General features: G+C 42.2%; 1 protein-coding gene across 6 annotated transcripts in view; it reads left to right on the top strand.

The window, feature by feature from the left end:
• Window positions 1-17,438, top strand: part of KCNMA1 (potassium calcium-activated channel subfamily M alpha 1) — an 845,861-nt gene that overhangs the window by 770,810 nt on the left and 57,613 nt on the right. For all 6 annotated transcript variants that reach the window (XM_077820942.1, XM_077820941.1, XM_077820940.1 and 3 more), the window contains 3 exons: window positions 929-1,052; window positions 6,628-6,852; window positions 10,026-10,218. In XM_077820942.1, coding sequence (XP_077677068.1) covers window positions 929-1,052; window positions 6,628-6,852; window positions 10,026-10,218 — 542 coding nt within the window. The remainder of the gene's footprint in view (window positions 1-928; window positions 1,053-6,627; window positions 6,853-10,025; window positions 10,219-17,438) is intronic.

Below are 17,438 nucleotides of genomic sequence, written 5' to 3'. Positions count from 1 at the left end.
GTAGTGGCTATACTGATTCTAATGATGCCATATCATGCTATGACTAAGACTTCTTTTATTTAGCATCTTGTTGTGTCTTTGCTAGCTCACTTACCCTCGTCCCTCAATAATTGTTTTTCAGCAAATAAATTAATGAAGTGTGTGTTTGTGTATATTTGAGTATGCAAGTGCATACACAATTATATTTGTCGGAGGGCAGTTAATTAAAATGTCTCTTATTTGTGTCTCCTTTGAGAAGCCCTGGGTTTTAAAATCCTGCTGCAGAAACACTTAGAAGGTTACCACAGATACAGCTGTCACAGAAAATGGACACTGTTGTTTAGTATTAAAATCATGTATTCCAGATGTGGGCATTTGTTAGTCAGTCTACTCTAAAATGACATACTGCTGAATCTTTAAAGGGCTTCAGTTTGGGAAAGCAAAATATGATTGGGCAAATTGCTAAAATATTTAAAGTGCAGCCTGTTAAAGCTTTTACTGTGAAGAGCATCACGTCAGAAGTTGTATGTGGTAAAAGCAAGTAATTGGCTTTCCATACTTCTGCCAGTCAGTCAGCATGGGGCTCTATTCCGATCCCTTCTATTTCATTGCAGATGCTAATAGCAACTCTTTTGATATTATTTTTTGGAGGGATGGGAATGGGAAGAAAGAATATTTATGGACATGAATGTGACAGACCTTTTTAAAATCAACTGAAAAGCTTACTGAAAATCTTCCAGGTCCCAACCCAACATTTAAAAACTTTTTTTCTTATATTATTAGCTTTTTTTCCCTAAGGCAGGTGTGTTGAAAACAGCTGTTTAAATGTAAATAAATTTCATTTTTGACTTTTATCCCTGTTTGGATATAGCTCTTGGGATATTTTCCCATCCATAATTCATAACGTTTTCCATTTACATTATCTGTGACTTGTTTTTTTTTCCCCCAGGCATGACCCCTTGTTAATTCCCGGCAATGAGCAGATTGACAACATGGATGCCAGTGTGAAAAAATATGACTCCACGGGGATGTTTCATTGGTGTCCAGGAAAGGACATTGAAAAGGTCATTTTGGTGGGTGCTTTAAAAGAATGTCCAACAAAGTTCTATCCAAAGAGAGCCCATTTAGACAATAGGAATGTCAGATGTTTAATGGGTTACCATAGTTATCTATATCATTTTAAAAACCATTGTACTGAAATCAGAAATGCAATATGGATGGATTTTGAGCCATCATTCTGGCAAACCCTGGTGGGTATACAAGCCTATAACACTTCACTGAAAATTGGCCCCAAATCCTGAGACTACATTTTCATATGGGTTAATGGGACTACTCAGAAGCTTAAAATTATACATATACTTCAGATCTTTGTAGGATCAGAGCTATGGTGAACATTCACCATGTACCATTCATCTCTTTGAAACAAGGTGCTAATGCGTTATTCCTTATTAGTCAATGAGAATTTTGCCCTATTTAAATTTATTGCTTGGTTCTCAACATGTTAAAGCACTCAAACAAGCTTGAGTAAATGGTACTGCTATTCTATGCATCTACCGTAGTGATTTGGGTCTAGTGTGTATTCATTTCATTTGTTAAAGTGGGAGGGCCATCAAACTGACTCAAGTAATTAAAAATAATTAGAAGGCCTATCACAATCTGTTACATTCAGTGAAAGTTTGTGCTGTTTGTGTTCATGTACTCATACCTAAGAGTAACAAGTAACTCACTCCAGATCTCAAACACAAAACTGATGATCTATGAAATGAGCTCCCTGGTGGATCTTCACTTTGTCGCAGTTTATAAAGCTTTTCTTGAGATCTCTGTCTTCGTTTTCCCTATGCTATTGCATGGTGTAACCAATAATGGTGACAGCCCTGGTTTATTCTAACGATCGGGGCGTAAAAGGTTGTTTCCCGTGCTCCTCCGGGGCTATAATAACCGTGACATTGTTTGGAACTGCAATCTTGGCATTTAAACAATCAATAAACTAGTCAATTCCAGTGACTAAATTGTTAGCCAGAGTTTGGTCTGAACATTTAAAATTAATATTCATTCCAGGGTGTTCAGTAGGCCATGAGGAGGCAACCTTACTGTCCATTACTTCATAACAGAGAGGGATCACTATACATTGCTTTATAACAGAGGGAGACAGAGATCAGCTGTAATATTTTAAATATTTTTTAACAGGTCAGTCAGGAATGACCTTAACATGTTCTTCTACTGTGAAAAGTGTTTCTATAAAATGGCATTGTGGGGTTTCCTCATTTATTATCTCTTCTCGACGCCATATCAATTTTTCTCCGCTTGCAAGTAAATAGATGTGGGGTTTTTTCTTCTTAACTGTCTGCTTGGTAAACTCAACCTAGGATCTACAAGTTTGGCTGAGTTATTTCTTGTTCCGTGCATCATCACCAGTGGTAAAGATCCTGCGAGCAAAAGGCTGCCCTCACTTACACCTGCCACAAATTATGTCTATACGCACATCAGTGCAACCTTACTGCATGAGTGCAAGTGAGGGCATAATCTGAAGAAGATGGGGTTGTTTTGAGTGTCCTATAATTGGAAGTTGTTTAAACAATTGCGCTGATGATGCCTGAACCAGAAAAGAACTCACTTCTCTGCCCCAGAGCTGTGTTGGCTATGCAGGGCTGACAGCAGTATAAGGCAGTGTGTCCCTCAAGAAAGCAGACAGGACCTTGAATCTACATAGGGATTAGGTTTGTCAAGTGGAAAGGTGCCATTTTTACATACTTACCTTTCAGACAAGAACCATGGTTTGGGTTCAGTCTTGTAAGGGCCTGATTCAGCAAAGCACTTAAGCACATGCATGGAACTACTCATGTTCTTCAAGTTAAGTGCATGCTTAAATGTTTTGCAGTATCAAAGCCAAGGTGCTCAGCATCTTGCAGGATCGAATCCTTCAATATTTTTAATGTGAAAGCTCCATTCTGCTCTCAGTTACATGAAAATTAATGGAGTTGCAGCAGTGTAACTGAAAGCAGAATATGGGTTTTTTTTAAACTGACGAGAAACCTTTTGGCCAAAACTGCTCCATAGGGAGTTCCTCTGCAGCATATTCGACATTTGCATTCCATGTAGTCTGTGAAAAGAATAAACAGCAGAGAGCCACAGCTTAGTGAAAACCTTTACTCTGTAGGTTAACAAAAATAAAAAATTACTATGTGCTGGCTTCAATAAATGTGCTACTTTGAACATAAGAACAACCATACTGAGTCAGATTCATGGTCTATCTAGTCCATCCTATCTTCCGACAGTGGACAGTATCGGAGGCTTCAGAGGGAAAAAACAGAACACACCAGAACAGTTTATTGAGTGATCCATCCCCTGTTGTCCAGTCCCAGCTTCTGACAGTCAGAGGTTTAAGGACACCCACAGCATGGGGTTGCATCCCTGACCATCTTGGCTAATAACCATTGACTGGCCAATACTCCATTAAATGTTTTTATTCATCGATTCTTCACCCTGTTCTCTGTTTTATTCATCGATTCTTCACAACCCATAGCTAAGTTTTGTTGAATATCCACCTCACTGGCATCATAATTTTGATGCACATAGGATGATTTCCATTAGTGGAATGCAACAGCACCAAGACTGGATCCAGATGTAAAAGTCATCATCAACTAATGACTTTACTTAATGTTCATCTCAGTGTGTGAGCTGCCTTCAAAACTGACTGGGATTACAGCACAAATTTAACCACTGTCATTGAGATAAGCAGATAATTCTGAACACCATTTAGATGTACTACTTTGGATTCTTCCTTTCATCCCCTCAGCTGCTCTTGTCAATGAAAAGTCACCATTAGTCATGTTCTTGCATCATGACTATTTTTCACTTCCAGAAGAACCCTCTGGGGCTTTTGGTATCCAGTAATTTAGGTAAATCCAGTATCCGGTTTTGGTAAACTAAAACAGCACAGAGGTTTCTCCAATTTACACTAAGGATGGTGCTGGTGGCAGCTTGTCCAAGGACATAGGCGAGGTCTTTGAGTCCTCCCCTGAGCTGCACCAAGCATGGCTCAGTCACAGTCTCAGATCCTGGACTACAGTCTTAAAACATTTACACACACACAAAAAATCTATAAATCTACAAGAACAGCTCAAAACATTTGTGGCCTGAGTCTCATTTACACGAAGGCTCCTTACATTGCTGGGTAAAAGGATGTGTAAAAGGCTGAAAATTCCATTAGCTCAGACCCACCAACACTGCTATGAAATGGCAGTGAGCTGGAAAAGAATTCTGGGTTTTGACATTCTCATTTTGCTACAGAAGCTTTAGAACCAGTCCTGGCAGTCCAAGAAAAACACTCCGGACCAGAGAATATTTTACTTATGCCAGCTATAAGCTTTGGAAGCAAACCGAAAACTCTGGGTGTGGACATATAGAATCCTTTTCTATATGCTTTTGTAGCCAGAGTTGTTGGAAGTGTTTCCCCACATCTAGGGGCATCTGATCCTGCTCTCACACCGGTGTCCGTCAGGAGTTACTGCATTAAAGTCAGTGGAGTCAGAGTGATGTCAGTATAACCAATGAGAGAGAAGACTCAGATCTTTAGCCTCCAGGCCTTATTGTGTTTGAGTTCCAGAGTAATAGCCGTGTTAGTCTGTATTCTCAAAAAGAAAAGGAGTACTTGTGGCACCTTAGAGACTAACCAATTTATTTGAGCATAAGCTTTCGTGAGCTACAGCTCACTTCATCGGATGCATATTGTGGAAACTGCAGAAGACATTATATACACAGAGACCATGAAACAATACCTCCTCCCACCCCACTCTCCTGCTGGTAATAGCTTATCTAAAGTGATCACTCTCCTTACAATGTATATGATAATCAAGTTGGGCCATTTCCACATTTCCAGCACAAATCCAGGTTTTCTCTCCCCCCCCCACCCAACTCACTCTCCTGCTGGTAATAGCCCATCCAAAGTGACCACTCTCTTTACAATGTATATGATAATCAAGGTGGGCCATTTCCAGCACAAATCCAGGTTTTCTCACCCCCCCACCTTTTTTCCAAAAAACACACACACAAACTCACTCTCCTGCTGGTAATAGCTTATCCAAAGTGACCACTCTCCTTACAATGTGTATGAAAATCATGCACATTGTAGGGAGAGTGGTCACTTTGGATGAACTATTACCAGCAGGAGAGTGAGTTGGTGTGTGTGGTTTTCGGGAAAAAAGGGGGGGGGTGAGAAAACCTGGATTTGTGCTGGAAATGGTCCACCTTGATTATCATGCACATTGTAAGGAGAGTGGTCACTTTGGATGGGCTATTACCAGCAGGAGAGTGAGTTTGTGTGTGGGGGGGCGGAGGGTGAGAAAACCTGGATTTGTGCTGGAAATGGCCCACCTTGATTATCATGCACATTGTAAGGAGAGTGGTCACTTTGGATGGGCTATTACCAGCAGGAGAGTGAGTTTATGGGGGGGGGGGGTGCGCAGGGTGAGAAAACCTGTCTTCTGCAGTTTCCACAGTATGCATCCGATGAAGTGAGCTGTAGCTCACGAAATTGGTTAGTCTCTAAGGTGCCACAAGTTCTCCTTTTCTTTTTGTGTTTGAGTTGTGGTTTGTTTCCCACACTCCCTCCATTTATACCCTCATTCTACAGTTGGGGACACATTATCCCGGACATCGTCACTTTATTCTTTTTCAGGTAGACCACTTTTTGCTTCTTAACTAGTTGTATTTTACAATTCACAACTATTCTTTTTACTCCTCGTACTGGAACATAAAGCTTTGCTGTGCTAAAGCAGTGCAGATTTGAATACCAAAGTTAAGCCATCCGTATCCCGAACAGCTCCCTTCGCACCAAAATGAGAGTGGCAGAAAGATACATTCTTCCATGCTTCTCATTAGGTTAGAACCTCCCTCATCTCCCCCTCCCCCTGTCTGCCTTTTCTCTTAGTTTTTAATCACTAGTTCACCATACAGTGTAGTGCCCTGAACTCTTTGAAATAAATCCATCATCAAATGCATGATGGGGGAAATTCAGCCCTCAGTTAAATCCAGAGTAAATCGTGAGTGACTCCAAGTAGTAGAGTGCTACAGGTTTATACCAACGTATTTGCCCAGAATTTGGTCATATATGTCTGCATTATACTGTCTGGGCTTGTCTACCCTTAAAATGCTACAGCAGCATAGCTGTAGTGTAAGCACTGTCTATGCCAATTGGAGAGGTTCTCTCGTTGGCGTAGGTAATCCACTTCTGTGAGCGGCAGTAGCTAGGTTGATGGAAGAATTCTTCCATTGACCTAGTGCTTTTTACATGGGGACTTAGGTAAGCTTAACTATGCTGCTCAGGGGTGTGGCATAGTTTACACTGGCATAGTACATCTTTGACCGATGTAGTTAAACCAACCTAATTTTCAAGTGTAGACCAGGCCTCTGCCTCTGAACTGCAAGCTTCTGGTGGCAAGGACCATGTCTCCCTCTGTCTATACAGCACTGACCACACTCCATGCAAAATAAATAATAAATATAATAATGAATTACTAATGTCATCCTGCTTCACTGTACATGAATGATATTTACAGGAAAGTACATTTTTTTTTGCTTTCGAATTCAGTTTATGATTTATGCTTCTTTTTGCTTTATCTCCCCCTTCCCTTATTGTTTTTCTTCCAGACCCGGAGTGAAGCAGCGATGACAGTTTTAAGTGGTCATGTGGTCGTTTGCATATTTGGGGATGCTAAGTCTGCATTGATTGGAGTAAGAAATCTAGTGATGCCATTACGAGCCAGCAACTTTCACTACCATGAACTCAAGCACATTGTGTTTGTGGGTTCACTTGAATATCTGAAAAGGGAATGGGAGACGCTGCATAACTTCCCCAAGGTTTCAATCTTGCCTGTAAGTCCAAAGCCAAAATATTCATACTTTTTTTTTTTTTTTTTACTGAAAGTCACCAACTGGACAGATTCATATTGACTTTAATCATAGGCTTTTACTTTTGTCTGTTTATAGGCCTCAGGACTTAGCCCTTCCCCTTTACTATATCTATGAAAACTGAGCCCTGAGAGACCTTATTAGAAGAAATTTGCAGCAGTGTTCAGTCCCTTGTCAAGGATGAATTTCAGCTGCTATCAAATGTATTAGCTGCGTTATCTATTGAACATTCACTCTAGTGCCCTGCGTGTAGCCTGTTCTGATGTTGTGATTTTTCTGACAGAATGACAGTACTTACTTATGACATTATTTATGCCTGAAAAACCTTTGAAAACAATTTTTATTATTTGTATGTCTATCTATAACTGTAAAAGCTTGATACATGCTGGCCTGCTAGCTCTCTTGTATATAAGAGAATGATCATAGCATTTTCATTAAGAGCCCTTCCTTTTAAAAGGGTTCACAGTTTGGTTGTAAGCATTTACTAAACACAGTGGGTGAAATCCTGGTCCCTTTAATAATAATAGTAGCAAAACAGCCATTGACTTCAGTGGTGTCAAGATTTCATCCTCTGAGTCCAAAATTCAAAGGGCCTGATTCTCCACTCTCTCATATCATCATTCACACTTGTGCAATGAGTGCAGAATGCTACCTCCAGTGTAAGTGAACGATTGATTCCAGTTTGGTATGGCTTTATACCCATGGGTGTAATTTACTTCACAAAGTACAAGCAGTGGAGGCTCAGGCCCTTGGTCAGATAGCAGAAGTGATGCTCTGTGCTTTACAAAAGTTCAGTAAAGCAAGCTTGGCTGTTCTATTGTTTCAGCTTTTGGAATTCTTTAATCCTTACTTACCAGAATAGAAAAGTAGAATAGAAGTTTAGCATTTCTTAGCATTTTTTTTAACTCACAAAAACGCAAAGCCCAGGAGCTCAGAGAGACCAGTGATAAATTTAGCCTAATGTGTGTAGGGATGACAGCATTTATTGAATGGAAGGGCAGCTTTGTCCAATATATGCTGCAGTTCGTGGTTACTCCAAAGTTAAGATTTGTTGTTAATCTTTGTTTCTGTTCTGCAATTGCTGTACAGTGACATGGCATAGTTCTGTATTTAGTGCCTCACAAATGGCTTCAAGATCAAATTTTTCCTGTGAAAGATTTTTTTGCCAGCCCTGCAAATTCAGCCTGACATCTGAAAGTCAAGCCTCTTACCAGTAATAAAGATTCAGCAATCAGAACTTAGATGATAATATTCTTGATGATGTGTGAGAGAGCAGAATCCAGCTGTTGCTACAGACCTATCCAATGTGAAATGTTATTTTTGTTAATAAAATAAGGAGATATTGTAAGGTTTTGATCCTTAGATCAAAAGGCTCAAATTTGACTCCCTTGCACATATGCTTTATGATTCAGTTTTCAATTACGTGATTACACACTACTTTTTTTCTATGGGTCCACTGCCTCATTTAGTATGAAGGATGGACACACCTTGGGCAGAATTAACGTTGCAGGAAAACTTTAAATCTGGCATTTCCTAACTTTTGAGTGCCTGACTTTGCAACCTAAATAATGTTCTTTCAATGTATGTGCGGGAGGAGAAGTATGTGGTATGAATAAAGGGCTGCAGCATTAGGCCCATGTTCTTGTGTGAAAGCTCAAATAGTTGGCTTTGTGCCTGAAACTAGTATAGACACAAATATTGAATTGGTTTTACTTTACAAGCTACCTGGAGTTGTGCACTGGGCTGTGCCTTGGGCTCTGCAAACTAGGGCACCATGCTTTCCACCAGGCTTAAAATTCAGTCATCTTGGTTCTCTTAGAAGACGCTGTGGCTATAATCTGCAGCAGGTTGCTGCTGATCAGCCTGCCTTGGAGAACCACCTCCCTTTGGGGGATGTTGGTGAGGGATTTGGGAGGAGATTTTCAAGAGCACAAACAGGAGTTGGGTTCCTAAGTCCTATTGATTTTGAATGGAGTTGGGGCTCCTAACTGCCCTTTGTTCCATTCAAAATCTTCTTTTTGAAAATGCTTCATTTTCAGCAGCTATCATTCTTCCTGATTGTTCGCCGTGAATGAACATGAGGTGAGGGGTTGGGGTCTTGTCACTCAGTGTTTAAGGAAGTTGGGGCTGGGCTCTGGATACCCAGGGACACAACTCAGACAAAGGGAATATTTAGTGTCTCCATCAGCATTAGGGTCTGTGAGTATGGGTCTGTGGAAGCTGACTGACTGAGCTGTCTCCGGCACACATATAAACCCACTATTTATTGTACAGGGTTCTGAGTACTGCCCCTGATACCTAAACATAATATATTTTGCCTTAAATAGTCCATATCTTAAGTTTCAGAGTAAATATTGTCTTGTGTATAATATGTAGCAGGTTAAGTGTTGTATCTTGGTTGCCTTAGTTATGAAAAAAAAAAAAACCCACTAACTACCACAACATTTCATTTTAAATACTGCATTCTCTGAAGGTAATTGTAGCTCCAGGAAATATTATATGAATTGTGCCCATTTACTTAACATCCTGTTTCTGTTTCAAAGGGTTTAATCACATAAGTTTAAATATCAGTGTGTTTTGTTGGTAGAGGCACCAAAAACATATACTGGAAAGGATTAACCTTTCTTGTGTATTGCTCCAGGTAGTAAGCATTTTAGAAAAATAGCTTCATCTTGATTGCAGTTAGAATGTGTAGGACACACAAGGCTTTCCTGTTTAAATTGTTATTTTTTTGCCCAAGACCTGTATGACCTGGTATTAGATAAACAGACATTTAGAACACACCCCTTGTTATGTTCAGAAAGCCAGAGGTTGCCACATGACAGTGACTTAAATCAAGACAATTTCAAGTCACAGATGAGATGCAGAATGCTGGCATTATTCCTATTTCTTGTTTGTTAGTAATAGCTTGACTGAGTATTGAGACTGAACCTAAAATGCTGCCATCAGCACCAACTACCCTTTAGATTAGCACACATCTCCTATTCCCTGGCACATAGTTAGACCAGCTTAATGTCAGAGCATAAAAAAGATACTTGTTAAATAATTTCCCAAAGCTCCTTCTCAATCTTTAATTTGTTTTTCTTTTCCCCCCCTCTCTCTCCTCCACCCTCTTTTTTTTTTTCACGATGCCGAAGGGTACACCATTAAGTCGGGCTGATTTAAGGGCTGTCAACATCAACCTCTGCGACATGTGCGTTATCCTGTCAGCCAATCAGAATAATATTGATGATGCTTCGCTGCAGGACAAGGAATGCATCTTGGCGTCACTCAACATCAAATCTATGCAGTTTGATGACAGCATTGGGGTCTTGCAGGCTAATTCCCAAGGTAAGGACTGCCCTATAATACTTCTCTGCCATGCCTACAGGGGACAGGACCTGGCAGGAAGAATATCCCTCACTCAGTAATTCAAAGAACCTTACATCAGCTTGCTTGACAGTTAAACCTGCTGATTGGTATGATGGCTTTTAAAGGGACAGTCACATAGTTTCCCTGCTGTATCACAAAGGAAATCTGGAGCAGTGGGGAATGAATGAACCAAGATTTTAATTTTTAAATGTGTTGCTCTTTCCTTTTTTTCCCCTTTAATCGTTGATTGCTAAATCCACATGATTCTGTGTGTTCTAGTTACACCAAATAAAGTTGCATTTTTACACATGACATAGCCAGAGATGGCTTATCTTCACTCTGGATGCAAAGTGGCATGACGGTAAATGCTGGCCCACAGGTTTTTCGCTGTGTACGCCAGACGGCAGCCAAAAAATAGCCAAATGCCACGCAACAAAAAAGAAAAGGAAAAGAAAGATCATTTAAACAGAGGTTTCTTTACATTTTCTGTGCTTTCTTGCTCAAAAAGCCCCCCAGAATTAACTCAGAACTGATTTCTGCCCTTGGATTGGCAAGCACAGCTCCTATAAAGGCATGGAACAAATCCTACAGTCTTCACTGAAGTCTACAGGCCTGATTCATAAGTACTCCCAGGTCATTTTACACCAACTATGCTTGTAAGCAGCCCTAAGACACCCTATCTAATACCATCAGTGTAGATCCAGCCATCTTTAGTCCCTGCAGAAGTGCAGGCAAGAGTGGCCTCCGTTAAGCCTTTTAAAACGATGCAGTGTGTTATCCCTCCAGAACCAGCCCGACTGTACTGGCTGGGGCAGAAGGGTGATGCTACGGCCCATGCTCTCCTTCCCTCCTGTAAGCATCAATCTTGTGCAGTACTTACCCTTGAGGTACACAAGAACTGAGATTAAGACTCGTTCGTGCATAGAGAGCGTGGCTGGGAGGAAGGCCTCTTGTGACCTCTCCTTGCTGCTCTGTACAGTTTAGCACAAAATCCGTACTTGGGTTGAACTGTCACTGAAGTTAATGCAGTTAAGCCTGAGCAAGGAATGCAGGATTAGGCCCTGTAGGAGTTCCCCTCAAGGGCCAAATGACAGAATGAAAACCTAAAGCGCATTGGTAAATGGATAGATTTAGAATCATAATCTCAAATGGTGGGATTGTGAATGCTGGCACAAGAACCACTTGCTCACCTCAAATATGATCAGCAGCAGTGGAGGGAGGAGTTCTGAATCAGATCCAAACCTTTGTAACTCCTTGTACATGGGCTAGCAAATATACCTTGTGTGAAAATGTAATTAGACTGTAGATCTCATTGCCACAGGATATCACAGAGGCCAAGAATTTAGCAAGATTCAGAGGGATTAGATATTTATATGGGTGACAAGCAGGGAGATAAAATTTCATGCTCCAGAGTTTATGCCAATCTCTAATTATTAGTCATTAGGATAAGACCTCCCTAGTGGGGCTGCCTGCTGTGGGGTTTTTTACACCTTCATCTGAAACATCTGCTGCTGGCAGGGATATTGGACTAGCAAAACCACGGGTGTGATCTGGTATGGCAGTTCCTTCCAGAAGGTGTGCAAATGGTAATGCAGGGGACCAGTGTTTGTTTTGATTTATTTGTTTGTTTGTTAATGGTCATAGAGCAGATAGTTTTCGCCCCAGTGATCTGGTCTCCTTCCGTAGGCTGGTGCAGAAGGGAACATTTTGGTTATAACAGATGGCCCTCCCCAACAATGTGCTGACCAGGAGCAAGCAGGGGAAATTTCTTCCCAGCCTTGTGCATGAGACTGGGGGTTCACAATCTGGGACTGAAAGGTGTGTGCCAGTTTAGAGCTATGATAAGCTTTCATTGAGTCTACCCTTTATTTGCTATGTGTATAAATCAGTCAGCATTCCCATAAAATGTTCCCTGGATCACATAGCTCCTGAGTGGCAGGATCCAAAGGAACACAAAGTATCTGATCAGTCTGGTGCAGTCACAGACTCATAATGTCACATGACACCAAGATGGGAAAAGGATATCCAGAGGGAGAATCTGGGCAAGAGGGGCCAGATAAACTAGGAAAAACAATGTTCACCAAAGGCAAATCAACTGAGGATAGCTGCAGAGGAGAAATCAAACAGCCACAGCTTTCTCAAATTTCCATCACTGCAAGCACAACCAACTTCCAATCAGTTAATAACATCACAGTAACTCACTGCCACTCACAGTGCCAGCTGTCCAGAAATAATCCATGCCACCCAGTGAAAACAGTAGAAAAGTGGCATACCAGTAACATGGAATAAAGGACTATGGCCTGCCAAGAATTCCTTGCAGGCAGTAGAAGACTACAAAGGTCCAAGGACCCCAAACATCACTGTTACCCAGCCTTTATCATTCTACAGCCCTTTAAACTTGTCCATGAATCCGTCATTACCAACATCTGAGCATGACGCTGCCATTGTAGCATTACTTTTCAGGATCTGGGGCTGTCGGGGAAGGCTTGCTTTCCTATCCCACTAAATGTTTGGGTTTTTTTTAATTTGTGGCTCATAGAGATTATTTGGACATGTGGAAGCTCCATTTTTAAAATCAGGCCTCCTCTCTGTTTGCACCCTCCATCTAAATACTTGTGTTTCATGCATGTCAACTTAGCTCTATGTTGGTGTGCTTATTGTGCTTATGTGTATATTATTACATAAGCTAAGCAATCTCACATCCTTATCCTTCTCTAATCATGCTTGGGTTTGTTTTATTTTTATTTTAAATTCTATCTCCCTCCCTGCTGTAAGAGACCCCCTCCGTTTTGGCTAGCCCTATTTAGGATGGCTAAAGAGCAGAAGCCTCCCCCTTGTGCCCCAGCACTGAGGTTAGCAACAATCCCAGTCCTTGTATTCTTTGCATAGAAAAACTCTGCCAATGCAGAGAGGAATTTTCCCTCCCAGCAGCATACAGGGACTGCAAAAGCCCCAAATAAGGGGATACAAAGTTGGCTTTTGCAGAAGAGAATTTCAGCCGCAGTGCCATGACCACGAGTCAAAAATGGTTGAGTGGGGTCACAGTCTAACCCTCATTGGCACCATTTGGTGGAGGAGGAGTGGATTGTGCTACCTTTTATAAAAGGCTTGGGGGAGTCCCCAGTGCCCCTGGACACATTCTTCAGGCAAAGATCAATGTGCATTTTAAACATGTGGAGGGTTATACAACCTTTTCATGGAAGCAGACATTTCCATGTCTGCTGACTGCAGAATTTGGCCAATGGCTTATTCCACTGGCAACAATATTTTAGGAAGGGTGGAAGGGGGTATTTTAAAAGCAAACTACTGGGTTGGAAAACAGTTACCGTCTCAGTGGGTTGCACCATTTACGTATCTACAACTTCTGAATTGGTTACATTGCTTTCAACACAGGAGGTTTTCTTGAAAGATCTTGAATACTATGGCTAGGTTGTCAGACACAATTAGATCAATAGGTGGCATAAACTTTGCAGGCAATTGTATCCAATGTGACATTTTGTCTATGAGATGCAGTTTTAATGTAGAGTAGGCACAACTATGGTGACAATTATATGAAGCAGGTGATCTAGCTTCTGCTGGTCAGCAAATAGCATAACAGAACCACTTTGCGGCTCCTTGTTGGCAACAAAGTGCCTTTATTTACAGTGAGTTGTCACTAGCTTTGCTTAAACATTTGTGTATTATTTATCACACTCATTTATCCAGGAAAACATTTCAATTCACATCAGCCTGTATAATCTCTCACCATTGCCAAACTGGGCTTTTCTAGTTCTGAATATATGGTGTTTGAATTCCTACCCAAATAAAGATGGCCTTTGATACGGTATTGAAGAGGGAAGAGAAAGCTGCATATGGATTAGGCTTCCCAATTTTTGACCAGGGAATTTACTTCTTAGTTTTTTCAATGCTCTTTAAATAGCATCTGGGGGGTTGCCATGTAATCAGTACAATTCTGTGGTTAATGGTAAGTGCAATCTCACATGCAAAGATGATGTATAATTTATGCTTGTCCCATCTAAAAAGAAAACAATGTAGCAATAATTTCATTGATAGGTTTTTCTATGAGCAAGGAATGCCACCCGTTTGTTCATGTGAGGTTTTCCCACCACCTCTGACCCCTATCTCTCCCCCTTCACACACGACCTTTTCTTTTTAAGTATTTGGCCTCCCGGAGATTTATTGGAGCAAATATGTTCTGTCTAGGGTGAAGGAGCTTTTGTGACCTAGAAAGAGAACTGAATGTGGTATGCATGTATCTATCATGTCTTCAGTACATTATTTAAGACATATTTGTATGCAAATACTGCTCAAGTTTAGTGTGGTGTGAATGCTGAGGTACCCACTACCATTTTTCTGACAGCAGGTGTCACTAGAATAAATGTTCATGAGTGGACTTCTGATTTTTTCTTTAATTGACAAAGCTTACAGTTAAATGTTCCCAGGCTTTGAATGTAACCAGGAAGTCTTTAAACAGCGGGACTAAAAAAATCAGCTTAAAAAGGGGGCAGAGGATGTTTAATAATTGTTTGTGCATGTAACATGTATAAATAAATGTAAACACACACTCTGTAATCTAAATATTATATATGTGATGGTCCTTGGTCCTAAAATTCAGTTCTGGACTCAGGCACAAACTTCCCAAAGTTTCTGGGTATTTTGGATCCAGAGTTTATATTTGGGCTTAACTTTTGTAGCACCATCGATAAGTAAGGTTGCCCAACTCTTCTCATTACAAAGACCCTGTTCTGAGCTGCTTATAAATTTGACAAACTTTAATCATTTGGGCAGAAATTACCAGTGCCAGGTGTCTGCCTGAGGCTGAACTGCTTTGGAAAATTTCAGCGAAAACTATTTAACTGCTTCTGAGAACAAGGTGAGGGAAAACATATGCTGATGACATTTTCTCTGAGCTCTAGCACCTTCATGCTTTGAAGCAAGAATATAAAAATTGGTAGGGCATGGATGTCTGCTGATCTTGTGAAAATCTGCCCAAATTTGGCCAAGTTATAAGCCTTTTAGAACTGGCAGTTTACACATGCTCAATAGAGACTTCTTAGAGTTTAGCAGCTAAAATATCCAAAGATTCCATCCTGACTGAGCATGCTGCAACCCCTCACAATTCCTACGTGTGCTACGCTCACTGAAGATTCCATCCTCACAGCCAGACTGCACATGTGCTATCCCCACAGAGTGACTGAGCATGCTCAATTCCCTTCACCTCTCCTATGTGTGACAGCACTGCATATGCACCATACCCACACAACGACTGAGTACCCTTCAAATCAAGTACCCTCTTGGCCAAGCCAGGCTTCTCCTATAATCACTGCTTCTGGTTGCTTGGGACAGGGGTGCAGGGAGCCTGTTTCCCCTGTGGTCTCAATTTCTGGGTGCACCCCCACAAAGAGGCCTATGAAACAGGTGTTGCAGAGCCAGCTACGATAACCCTGTGCCAGCCAGGGATTCCCCCACAGTGAGACAGCTCCTGAACTAGCTACTATTTAAGCCAACATTACAGTCACCCTTCAATGCTCTTTAAAATGCTGAGGTGCATTCAACTAAACCAAAGGCAGACCACATAAGACCTGTCTTTTTATAAATGGGGCTTCAGCTACAAAGGGATTATATGTTTGATATACATCCAGAAGTGAAAGTAAGCCGGTATGCTCCAGTACGGTGTACCGGTAAGAGCCGGTGCGCCGTACCCGGACCGGCTTTCCCAGAGGGCAATTTAAAGCCCTGGGGTAGCGGCGGCGAGGATTTAAAGGGCCCCGGAGTTCCAGCCACTGCTACCCCCCGGGGCCCTTTAAATCCCGGCCTGAGCCCTGCTACCCGAGGCCTGGGGTAGCGGCGGCGGGGCTCTGACAGGGATTTAAAGGGACCCGGAGCTCCAGCCGCTGCTACCACCCCGGCCCTTTAAATCGCCGCCGGAGCCCTGCTGCCGAAGCCCTGGGCCCTTTAAATCCCCGATGGAGCCCGACCACCGTCACCCCAGGGCTCGGGCAGCAGGGCTCAGGTGGGGATTTAAAGGGCTCAGGGCTCCAGTAGCTGCTACCTCAGTGGAGCCCCGGGCCCTTTAAAGCTCTGCCAGAGCCCAGAGCCCCGGGGTAGCGGTGGCAGCCGGGAGCCCCCAGGGCTCCTCAGTGTTTTAAAGGGCCTGTGGCTCCGCTGTGGCAGCGGCAGCTGGAGCCCTGGGCCCTTTAAATTGCTCCCGAGCCTTGGGGCTCCCAGTCACCTCTGCAGCTGGTAGCTCGGGGGTGATTTAAAAGGCCCCGGGCTCCCAGCTGCCACTACCGCAGCTGGAGCCCTGGCTCTTTAAATCAAGATTTAAAGGGCCCGGGAATTTAAGGCCTCTTCCGATTGAGGCCATGCCCCCTGCTCAGGACTCCGGCATACCGGTAAGTCCTCTAACTTACTTTCACCCCTGTATACATCTTATCTGAAGCCTCATGTATCCAATAAAGCTCTATGTGACCTGTTTGGTTTAGCTAAATGGCATTCTAATGTATGCTACAATTTGCATTGCAAAGGTTCAAGTGATTCCTATGGATACTTGCACACGTATTTAGTGTCATTTTTCCATAGCAGCTTATCTAAGAATGTGGTGGTTCTCCATCACTTAAAGTCTTCCAGCTAGATCTTTGTTTTTTGGGGGGAGAAAGAGGGGTTATAAATAGATGGTTTCAGTAGAGGCCATGAAGGCCTGCTCAGGTAATTGAAGATTCCATTCTTCCCCTGATTCAGTGCTTAATTTGTGTCAGGGCTTGACAGACCGGAGCCCCAGCACCTCTAGGCTTGGTAATTCATAGCCCTGGCACCTCTAGGCTTGCTGCATCAGTTATGAATGTAAAAAAATTGTTTGAACCATGGCACCTAATTGATTGAGCTCCGGCACCTCTTTCATTAGAAATGAAGCACTGCTCTGATTTGCCTGACTGGTCCTCGTCTGCCTCCTTAAAGAGTCTGACCACATGCCATTGGGCTTCCCCTGTGGTTTGAGTTCCTAGTGTGCTTATTTCAGTGTTCTTTTGCCCAGTTCTCACTGCTATAGATGCTGGGGCAATGTAGCCCACTTGTGTATATTGGTTTTTATTGCAGGACTACCCTCAAAAACCAAAGATGTTTGTGAGCTTCCTAGGACTTCCTCTTAAACAGAGGCAGACTGAAATTCATCATTCCCACGAAGGGTTTGGTCCATCTCA

This window comes from Eretmochelys imbricata, chromosome 7 (assembly GCF_965152235.1).
Source record: "Eretmochelys imbricata isolate rEreImb1 chromosome 7, rEreImb1.hap1, whole genome shotgun sequence".
Classification (NCBI taxonomy): domain Eukaryota; kingdom Metazoa; phylum Chordata; order Testudines; family Cheloniidae; genus Eretmochelys; species Eretmochelys imbricata.
Note: the sequence above shows the minus strand (reverse complement) of the source record. Positions and strands in the feature narration are given on the sequence as shown.